Raw genomic sequence first — 10768 nt, 5'->3', positions numbered from 1 at the left:
TGCGAGCTATTTCACGGCCGCGGCGACTGCAGCGTCGCCGCGGCCGTCGCCAGAGGAGGCGACGCGCTTTCCTAAACATACAGCACGTTTGTAAGCTCCACTTACCCTCTTCTAGGTTCTATCTGTACACCTCTATATAGTTTCTCGTGGAAATACTACAAGAATACACAGTCGTTCCACGCACAGCATGATGACGTCACACTCTCATCTGACCTAAATCTCGGCTCCAGGGTTCCCATGAAAACAGCAACAACTAAAAGTAAAGAGATAACTCATGTGTGACGAATATAATGCAAATAAAAGGTAGCGAAAACAAAGAACCTGATGTTAAGGGCCAGGGCCCGAATTTACAATTAATCTTAAACCGCTAAGTTTGACTTTAGGGCGAGTTTAACTTTATTCTTCATCTTATCCCTCATAAGTTGATCTTAGCTGACGGGATATTTAAGGCGGGCCCAAACCCGTATTAAGGAGCCTAAGTCGAACTTCAGTCGCCAAGATGGCCGAACGTCAACAAGCCCGCCAGCGCCTAGTGAAGACTTTTCAAGAGCGAAGAGACGTTCTGAATACTTTGAGTGACGCAGAACTATTGAAACGCTACAGACTGGATCGTGCAGGAGTACTGTTCGTAACGGATTTGGTGAGAGGGGCCCTGCAAAGCCCTACTTCAAGGAGTTTTGCATTGACACCCGAAATGAAAGTAATTATTACACTGCGTTACTTAGCAACGGGGAAAATGCAGATGTGTAACAGTGATGATCTTGGTCCATCACAGTCGTCAGTAAGCAAAGCGATCACCGATACCCTCAAGGCACTTACACAACCAGCCATACTTGTCCAATTCATTCGATTTCCTCGCACCGTCCCTGAAATCCGAGAGAAACAACAAGAATTTGTGCAAGTTGCAAACTTCCCTGGCATTGTTGGTGTAATAGACTGCACGCATGTCAGGATACTGGCCCCCAGGGAATATGAAGCAGACTATGTCAACAGGAAGAATTTCCATAGCATAAACACACAATTAGTGTTTGATGCCAAATATAATATTCTTAATGTTGTAGCTAACTGGCCTGGGTCCACTCATGATGCTCGTATTTGGCGTGCGAGTGGCCTCAAACGCATGTTTGAGGATCATCATATACCACCGGATTCATGTCATCTATTAGGGGACAGTGGCTACCCTTGCAGACGGTATCTGTTGACTCCCTTCCCTCGGCCACAGACTGACAGCCAGGCAGCATACAACAGGTAAGTTCATTGTGGGGAAATTTGATGGTAATTCTTAAGCGAATACCAGCAGACAGATTTCTCATTCAAGAGATTTTTTTTATTATGAGTTTTGATGTAATCTTGAACCTACATGTAACCTAACATAAAATTGATTCAGTGAATTTTCATATAACCCAAGTACATACAAACATTTCTAAATGAATTTATGTGTTGGGGAGAAGACTCAATGAAGAGCAAAAGAGGAATCTAAGAATTGTCTTGTCATATGGGTGTACATGTAGAGTAACGCAACCTAACAAAGCTGACGCAGTGAATTTTCATATAACCCAAGTACATACAAACATTTCTAAATGAATTTATGTGTTGGGGAGAAGACTCAATGAAGAGCAAAAGAGGAATCTAAGAATTGTCTTGTTATGTGGGTGTACATGTAGAGTAACGCAACCTAACAAAGCTGACGCAGTGAATTTTCATATAACCCAAGTATATACATACAAACATTTCTAAATGAATTTATGTGCTAGGGAGAAGACCCAATGAAGAGCAGAATAGGAAGAGGAATTCTCTGTCATGTGGGTGTACATGTAGAGTAACGCGACCCAACATTTACATAATATAAATTAAACTGGATATTCCAAAATATATTTGATACCAATTATATACACTGTCCAAATGAATTAATAGAGTAAAGTAAGTGAAGTAAGTTCCCCCACCAGTATTTTATCAAATTTATTTAAATTTTAACCAAACCTAACCTAATCTCTTCAAGACTAAAATAATACTTAATTTACTGTGTGTCCGTTGTTAGCGTAACTTATAGGAGACACTGTACATCAGTTATGAATGAATGTATATTAAGAGCACAGTAACATTCAGAAGACAAATCCAAAATCATTCCTAAGAACCCTTCACTGTTACAGGGCACACAAGAAAACCCGGAGTATTGTGGAACGAGGAATAGGCCAACTGAAACGTCGGTTCCATGTCCTCCATGGTGAAGTCCGGCTCAACCCTGAAAAAACCTGCCAAGTGATCCTTGCCTGTGCTCTGCTTCACAACATATGCAAGAAGAGGAATATTCAGCTGCCAGATGAAAATGTCGCAGATGCGGATGACAATATGGAGGTTGAAGATGAACATCAAGAAGGTATACATTCAATCAGTATTATCTTCAGCTAAACCCATTTGTCTGCATGCTGCCCAGACACGCAGTGCCCAAAACTGGTAACAATAGGGGGAATCTTTTCATACCTACATTTGGAATGATTTCATGTCTAGTTTCTCCTCCAAAACAGGGAATCTATTAATTTTCCAATAACCATAGTTCATGTTGAGATTGTTGAAAGTGTTAGTAAATGTACCATACAACGGAATGATATTGCAATAATTTTTATAAAACATCTAATATACTATGTCTCATCTCATTTCTACAGTGCAGTTGCCACAGGATGCAGCAAATGGAACACGTTTCAGGGAGGTGTTCTGCAACCACCATTTCCAGTAATTATTTTGATCTTTTTAAACAGACAATGCAACTTTTGCAACTTCTCAGCTTCATGCTTTTCACTCAAACATCTATACATGCAAATCTGTTTCATTACAATTATCTATTGGATATTTGAATAATTCTTTTGCAGACTTTATTTTCTTTTGGCATTTGTAATATTGGTACTCATTGCTATTTTTTTTTTGCCTTCACAGTGCCGAGCCATGAATCCATATCAGCCTGTACAAGTTGACACATCTTCAAGCAACACGTCAACCATGCATGGGGGCTCTACAGGAATGCTTGACCTTCCTCTGGGACGCATGGCTCTGCGGCCGGGTCCCTTAAACTTTGCATTAACAACATTACCAACCAGGTCACGCTGAGAGGGAAGACTACTTATTTATCCCTGCTTCACCTCAGTAAGTGGTACTTCGACCCCTGCTCCACCTCTCTAAGGGTCGAGGGAACGCGCTTCAAACCCTGCTCCATCTCCCCAAGGGCTCGAAGTTACGCGATGTGGAGGACCAGCGTGGAGGAGCAGACTACACTGGGACTCAGCCGAACGCCAACACCTTTACCTGGCTTCCCATTCAGCTCTCACCGCCATATGGGGTTGCTGCCTAAAGAGGGTTTGATCTAGCGTCACCTCCACCTAACTACGCCAGGTCACTTTCCTTCACACACGCTAAAGTTTTTTCAAGGAGGATGAAAAATAACCAAATTCACAATTGTATTTATTTATTAGGCTGCCATGGACCTCTGTCTGGAAAGAAAACAAAACTTCAGTCCATATGACGCCTTTGTAAAATGATTAAGCAGGACACAGCAAGAAGCACATATATGTGGTGCAGAGATTAATCAAGCTGTAAAGTGGGGTGCAGGTACCAAGCATGACTTAATACGAAGCATTGCATTATGAGTAAATTAATATTTCCACGTTTACTGCAATTTTGTGGTGTACGTTATAATTTTGTTATTCTGAATTGAAATGTGTTTAGTATTTACTATGATCACCACTTCACTATAAACATAGGATAAGCTGTGGGGGAAAAGTAAGAATAAATATATATAAATATACTCTCAATGATGCTATTTTTCCTATACCTCTTACTTTGGTTTTCTAATGATTGAATGTATGCAGCGCTCATTCGCTTGTATGCTGCCAGTGCCTCCTCGTAGGCTATAGCCACTCTGTGGTTATCAGAATTCAGAGCGCTATTGAGCACAGGAGGTGCAGGAGGTGGAGGAGGTGGAGGAGGTGCAGATGGTTTCAGGACAAGCTGAGTTACCCTCGTCTGGAACAGAAAGAGTAAACATATAAATAGAGAAATTAACGTTCTTACTATTTTTCCTGTACTTCTTACTTTGGATGTTTAATAACTGTATGCAGCACAAATTTTCTTAGAAACTTCTACTGCCTCCTTGCATATGACTAGAGCCTCTCTGCTGGTGGGGCAGTTGGATGGAAGGGGAGGAGGTACTGGAGGTGGAGATGGGCTACGCAAGAACTTCCTTACCATTACATCCCCACTGGCCGGGCTGGGTTCCATTCCAGTTGGAGGTGGCTCAAGACGACCCACCTTGCTGGTGCTGGAGGCATCATCATCCCTAAAAAAGAAATTTGCATTAAAAAATGCACAGTAATACACTATGTACTGAGCACAATACTTCTTTGTAGGAGAAAAAAAAAAAAAAGTTTGAACTGCCATGAATGGCAAATCCTTAGTTACATTTTTTATGTTAATGACGGAGTCAAATAAGCAACTAATAAGCTGTAGAAGGAAATGCTGAGTGCCTATGCATATCAGTGCCCCACTAATTATCTACGGGCAATTCTGGAATCAAACCTGTGACTGCAGGATTGAGTTGGGCATGTTAACTGAAACTGTACCAGTCTTAGGCTACCATGATAACACCTGCCAAAATAACTTATAAATCAAGCAGTAGGCACTCAGAACCCCCCACACATCAGCATCGGGTAATTACAAGGAGGTAAAGGTACCCATTTGTTGACCAGCCCGAAAGGGAGGATGAACAGCTGGGTGCGCTGCACACAGACCGCCCGGGCCTGCAGAGTAGTAGCCAGGCACGCTGACCACTAGACCACAGAGGCGTATTATATAAAGTTATATACAGTTGATGCTAAACTGTTTTACCTGAAGTGGGTGCAAAGAGAACGTCTAAATCAAATGTCTTCTTTTTAAAGAATAATATCAAACAGTAGTACTTACAAGTCTGCTTCCATGAGGGCTGTGTCATTTTGGGATATCCCTTTGGATATACCCCTCGCTGTACTGCTGTCCTCCCCGATGACTCGGAGGACTGCCTCTGTGATGTCACACAGCGAGGTATCCACCACTGAGCCACCACCTGTAACAAGGTCCAAATTAATCTTAACACATAGCCTGGTCAACCCAAACCTAGAAGGAAAAGCAGATAATTGTGGAGTCTCTGTGCCTCCAAAATACATACGATATGACGCTTCCATATTATATTTAAGGGACGAAATACATGTCCCTCAACCATAATATGAAGGCTCAAGTACTTAAAATTAAAAAGAAGGTGGGGGTGCCTATTTAAACTACCCAAACTGAACTTTACATAACCTAACCCCTGATGGGGGGCTTAACCCCCTGAACCAACCCCACATAACGCCTTCTGCTAATGAATGTAAACATACAATTACTTATTGGGATCCATCAAAACGGCGCTGCCCCACAGCAATGCTATCGGGGGATTCATTTCGAAAATGTATATTTTCTCCGTAAGTAGATCACAGAAATGCTTCATTTCAGATAGACAGCATTATTGCAATGCCTTTACCCCACAATTTCCTCCTCACTACCAGGTGTTTTAAGTTTGTTGAAGTGGAGAGCAGTAATATCTGTTACTTCTATCATCACTTCTAGATGCAGTATATGTATGATGCAGCAGTAAAACTAGAGGCACATAGTGACTCCATATTTACCTTTAATTTATAGATAAGTGATTACTATTTAAACATGCAGTACAGAACAAATATCTCCAAACGGGATGATTGCAAATTCCTTGTCCACTTTTACCCTGCTTACTAATCCTCATACGAACATAACGAAAGTATATCAATACTACAAAATTTGCCACTGTTACTCACCTGTCTTTCTTTGGGCTTCCCTCATAGCAGAAAGCCGTTGAATGGAAGTGGTCTTGGTATTCTGCCACTTCTTCTCGACTTCTGCGTGTCTGCGGCTGAGCCCAAACGTAGAATTGAGGCTGTCCGTCACCTCCTCCCACGCTGCCCGCTTGTCGTTGTATGTTAAAGAAGGGCTGAATTTGCCCCTCAGTATGTTCTTCCTTAACCCAACTTGCTCTACTATGTGCAGAGTGTGGCAGTCTTTCCAATTCACTCCCCTTTTCCTCTTGGGAGAAGTGAAATCGGCAATATTTTCCATAATTACTCCGTCAGAGGGTGGGTGATGGAGGAATGAGGAAGACGAACACAGGTACGCGTGTCCGTGTATACATTCAAGTGAAAAAAAAAGAACATCACCTTGCGCGGATGATAAACGTAACCTTTATTTTATAAATACTACCTTATTATGCCCATATTTCTGAAGTATATCATCATATAACATTGATAAAGTAGTATTACTACATATTCAATCACTGAAGTGCTGGAATTCTGCAATTTAAAAAATACATCTTTTGCCAGGACAAATTTTCATACTGGATCAGCTGTTGAGCGAAGTTGAACTTATTTTTTCATTTAAGCTCAGCTTTAAGTTAAACTTGAGATTCAGTGGAACTTTTAAGTTGAAGATTAAGATTAATTGTAAATCTGGGCCCAGTCCTACAGTCCAGTACAGCACGTTTGTAAGCTCCCCAACCGAACACAAAACACGACGAAAATTCCTTGTTTAGTATGTTTTTCACATTTGTTACCTTTTTTTATGCCCTTGAACTGACAACTCTGCTGTAAGGAAAAAAAAAATATACAAGGAATTTTCGTCGTGTTTTGTGTTCGGTTGGGGAGCTTACAAGCGTGCTGTACTGGACTGTAGGACTGGCCCTTAACATCAGGTTCTTTGTTTTCGTTACCTTTTATTTGCATTATATTCGTCACACATGAGTTACCCCTTTACTTTTAGTTGTTGTTGTTTTCATGAGAACCCTGGAGCCTAGATTTAGGTCAGATGAGAGTGTGACGTCATCATGCTGTGCGTGGAACGACTGTGTATTCTTGTAGTATTTCCACGAGAAACTATATAGAGGTGTACAGATAGAACCTAGAAGAGGGTAAGTGGAGGAAGAAAAGGAGGAAGAGGAGGAAGCAGCGGAAGAGGTGGAGGAAGACTTTAATCCAGACCCAATAATTCGTAGATAAAACTTTCTTCTCATAAGGATTGAACCCCATTTTGCTTCCCCATCTCTTTCATAACATTTACCCGTTCAGTCATTTTTTCCGACACACTCATAGAATAAGTTCCGCACAATGGCAATATAAATAAAAAAGCTGCATGCTGAACTTTCATCAACGTCAAATGAAACTCCTATGATGTGAAAACTCAATGAAAGAAAAGAAAAGAGAGAAGAAGCACTTGATGGTAGCTATTTTTTTCGTTTGTTTGTGTTAGGAGAAGTGGTTTACAGACTTTTTTGTGTGTTATTGTTTTACCTTTGAGCTGCTTCCTATGATGCGAAAATAAACAGATAAATGGGAGGGAAAAAAATGAGAAAAGCACATGATAGTGAGTGCTTTCTGATTGTGGGAGAAGTGGTTTAGTTTTTTGGGGTGTTATTGTGTTACCCTTGAGCTGCCTCATGTGATGCGAAAATAATTAGATAAATGGGAGAGAAAAAAATAGAAAAAGCACATTATGGTGACTGTTTTCTGATAGTGGGAGAAGTGGTTATGTTTTTGTGTGTGTGCTGTGTGTTAACATTTGCCTGCTATGATGCGAAAATAAATATATAAATGGGAGAGAAAAAAAATAACATTATGGTGAGTGTTTTCTGATTGTTGGAGAAGTGGTTGGTGTTTTTTTAGTGAGTGTGTTTTGTTTTGTCTTTGAGCCGCCTCCTGTGATGCCAATAAATGAATAAATAATTAACAGTGCATATCCTTAACCCAACAAGAGGACACTCGACTTATACATGACAACTCCTAGGCCGGTATTCTCAGACGCTTCTGTCTCTCATACCAACTTTTTCCACGGGGGTCAAAGGAGATCAGTCGGATTCTCATGAGTGTTTTTTTTAGGTCCATAATACAGATAGGAGGTCAGACTACCACCAGGGTCATTAAACTACCCCTGGCAATACCCACAACGCCTACGAAAGCTGTGTGTGTGTGTGTGTGTGTGTGTGTGTGTGTGTGTGTGTGTGTGTGTGTGTGTGTGTGTGTGAGAGAGAGAGAGAGAGAGAGAGAGAGAGAGAGAGAGAGAGAGAGAGAGAGAGAGAGAGAGAGAGAGAGAGAAAAAAAAAACAAATTCATAGATGGAGAGCAAGGATGAAAGAAAGGGAGAAATAGAATGAAGTAGAGAAGAGAAAAATAAAGAGACAGACGACTAAAGAGAAGTGGGCCCCGATGCGAATGTTAGGAAACTCTAGCCTGGCGTCAGCACTCTCACTGGTGCTTTCTCTCCGCAGGTGTGTGGGTGCAATGTATACCTGAATTATGTTAATTGGTGAACAGCTTCCTACCAAGTAAAATCAATCAATCAATCAATCAGAGAAGGAAAATATAATAAAAAAGAAAAATTGGAATGAGAAAGAAAAGGGAAACGGATGCTGCGTCGCAAGCCGTCGCGAGGATTCCTTTGGATGCTTGTGCGCGTTTCCCAGGCCCGTCGGGCTTCCATCCCTGAACCGATAAACGCGGTGACCGGCGCCTTCACAGTAATTATGATTAGTCTGGTAGTTTTAAGAAGCGAGTTCTTGCATCCTCGCCTCGGCGGGGGTGTGGAGCGCCAGCGAGCCCAAGGTCTCCCTGGCGAGCATGGCAGGACTGGAGGGCTCCAGGCAGGGCTCCTCGGCGTCCCTCGGGGCCCCGACGGAGGTGCCGGAGATCTTCCGGCTACAAACCCGGGCAGGTGGAGCTTGTTAGCCGTGGTAGGCAGTCTGCCTAGGAGAGCAAACTCCGAACAATTAACCCGGGCAGGTGGAGCTCGTTAGCCGTGGTAGGCAATCTGCCTAGGAGAGCAAACTCTATACAAACCCGGGCAGGTGAGGCTCGTTAGCCGTGGGAGGCAATTCACCTAGGAGAGCAAACTCTATACAAACCCGGGCAGGTGGAGGTCGTTAGCCGTGGGAGGCAATTCACCTAGGAGAGCAAACTCTAAACAAACCCGGACAGGTGGAGGTCGTTAGCCGTGGGAGGCAATTCACCTAGGAGAGCAAACTCTAAACAAACCCGGGCAGGTGGAGGTCGTTAGCCGTGGGAGGCAATTCACCTAGGAGAGCAAACTCTAAACAAATCCGGGCAGGTGGAGGTCGTTAGCCGTGGTAGGCAGTTCACCTAGGAGAGCAAACTCCGAACAATAAACCCGGGCAGGTGGAGGTCGTTAGCCGTGGTAGGCAGTTCACCTAGGAGAGCAAACTCTAAACAAACCCGGGCAGGTGGAGGTCGTTAGCCATGGGAGGTAATTCACCTAGGAGAGCAAACTCTAAACAAACCCGGGCAGGTGAGGCTCGTTAGCCGTGGTAGGCAGTTCACCTAGGAGAGCAAACTCTAAACAAACCCGGGCAGGTTGGGCTCGTTAGCCGTGGTAGGCAGTTCACCTAGGAGAGCAAACTCCGAACAACAAACCCGGGCAGGTGGAGCTCGTTAGCGTGAGCAGTTCACCTAGGAGAGCAAACTCCGAGCAAAAAACCCGGGCAGGTGGAGCTCGTTAGCGTGAGCATTTCACCTAGGAGAGCAAACTCCGAACAATAAACCCGGCCAGGTGGAGGTCGTCAGCCGTGGTAGGCAATCTGCCTAGGAGAGCAAACTCCGAACAATAAACCCGGCCAGGTGGAGGTCGTCAGCCATGGTAGGCAATCTGCCTAGGAGAGCAAACTCCGAACAATAAACCCGGCCAGGTGGAGGTCGTCAGCCGTGGTAGGCAATCTGCCTAGGAGAGCAAACTCCGAACAATAAACCCGGCCAGGTGGAGGTCGTCAGCCGTGGCAGGCAATCTGCCTAGGAGAGCAAACTCTAAACAAACCCGGGCTTGTGGTACTCGTTATACTGTCGTAGACAATCTACGCGATGGGAACACCAAAGAAAAGAAAAATAAAAAGGAACACCAGAAAAATGGAAAATACAGAAACGAAACGTCAAGAAAAGAAACAAAAAGATCATCCACCTTTAGGCCCTAACATCGCCAAAATTATGGATGGGTCTCTTCTGGGGAGAAAGCGGCTCACCCAGACCAAAGAACATCAACCAAAGGATGATATGAATAAATGAACATCAAAAAAACAAAGAAAAACACATCAAGGAAAGAAAAATATAACAAACATCATCCACCTTCCGGCCCTGACTAACATCACCAAAATTATGGGTGGGTCTCTTCTGGGGAGAAAGCGGCTCACCCAGACCAAAGAACATCAACAAGGGATGATATAGAAAAGAACACCAAAAAAAAATGGAAAAAGAACAGAAAAAACATCGAAAAAGAAAAGCAACAGAAATAAATGAACAACATCAAGAAAAGAGAAATACAAAGAAACATCATCCACCTTTCGGTCCCAAACAACATCACCAAAATTATGGATGGGTCTCTTCTGGGAGGAAAGCGGCTCATCCAGACCAACGAACATCAACGAAAGGATGATAGGAAAAAAATAACAACAAAAAGCATCAATAAGAAGTAAAAGAAAAAGAACAGGAAAACATCGAAAAAGAAAACAAAGGCAATAAAAAGAACGAAAAACACATCAAGAAAATGAAATAAAACAAACATCATCCACCTTTTGGCCCTAACAACATCTCCAAAATTATGGGTGGGTCTCTTCTGGGAGGAAAGCGGCTCACCCAGACCAACGAACATCAACAAGAGGATGATAGCAAAAAAGAACACCAAAAAA

General features: G+C 42.9%; 2 protein-coding genes and 1 long non-coding RNA gene across 5 annotated transcripts; 2 read left to right on the top strand and 1 right to left on the bottom strand.

Annotated features, from left to right (window-relative positions):
* Positions 1-364: 364 nt before the first annotated feature.
* LOC126994057 (putative nuclease HARBI1) lies at positions 365-3174 on the top strand. The gene is made up of 4 exons (XM_050853299.1): positions 365-1248; positions 2151-2377; positions 2664-2730; positions 2932-3174. Exons 1-4 carry the CDS (start codon positions 500-502, stop codon positions 2942-2944), a joined length of 1056 nt encoding a protein of 351 aa, XP_050709256.1. The 5' UTR covers positions 365-499; the 3' UTR covers positions 2945-3174.
* A 260-nt stretch (positions 3175-3434) lies between these two features.
* Positions 3435-6203, bottom strand: LOC126994058 (nuclear apoptosis-inducing factor 1-like). Its single transcript, XM_050853301.1, has 4 exons — positions 5853-6203; positions 4951-5089; positions 4237-4327; positions 3435-4014 (listed from the first exon to the last, which is right to left on the bottom strand). The coding sequence occupies exons 1-4, from the start codon at positions 6148-6150 to the stop codon at positions 3730-3732; spliced, it is 813 nt and encodes a 270-aa protein (XP_050709258.1). The 5' UTR covers positions 6151-6203; the 3' UTR covers positions 3435-3729.
* A 2439-nt stretch (positions 6204-8642) lies between these two features.
* Positions 8643-10130, top strand: LOC126994059 (uncharacterized). Of its 3 annotated transcripts, none has more exons than XR_007748767.1 (3): positions 8643-8790; positions 8859-8994; positions 9190-10130. It is a non-coding gene; the product is annotated as an uncharacterized LOC126994059 (long non-coding RNA). The 3 variants fall into 3 exon arrangements; XR_007748769.1 differs by lacking the exon at positions 8643-8790 and having other exon boundaries at positions 9190-9316; positions 9447-10130; XR_007748768.1 differs by lacking the exon at positions 8643-8790 and having other exon boundaries at positions 9258-10130.
* Positions 10131-10768: the final 638 nt, after the last annotated feature.

The sequence above is a fragment of the Eriocheir sinensis genome, unplaced genomic scaffold (genome assembly GCF_024679095.1).
Source record: "Eriocheir sinensis breed Jianghai 21 unplaced genomic scaffold, ASM2467909v1 Scaffold710, whole genome shotgun sequence".
In the NCBI taxonomy this organism is placed as follows: domain Eukaryota; kingdom Metazoa; phylum Arthropoda; class Malacostraca; order Decapoda; family Varunidae; genus Eriocheir; species Eriocheir sinensis.
This window is presented reverse-complemented; position numbering and strand designations above follow the sequence as displayed.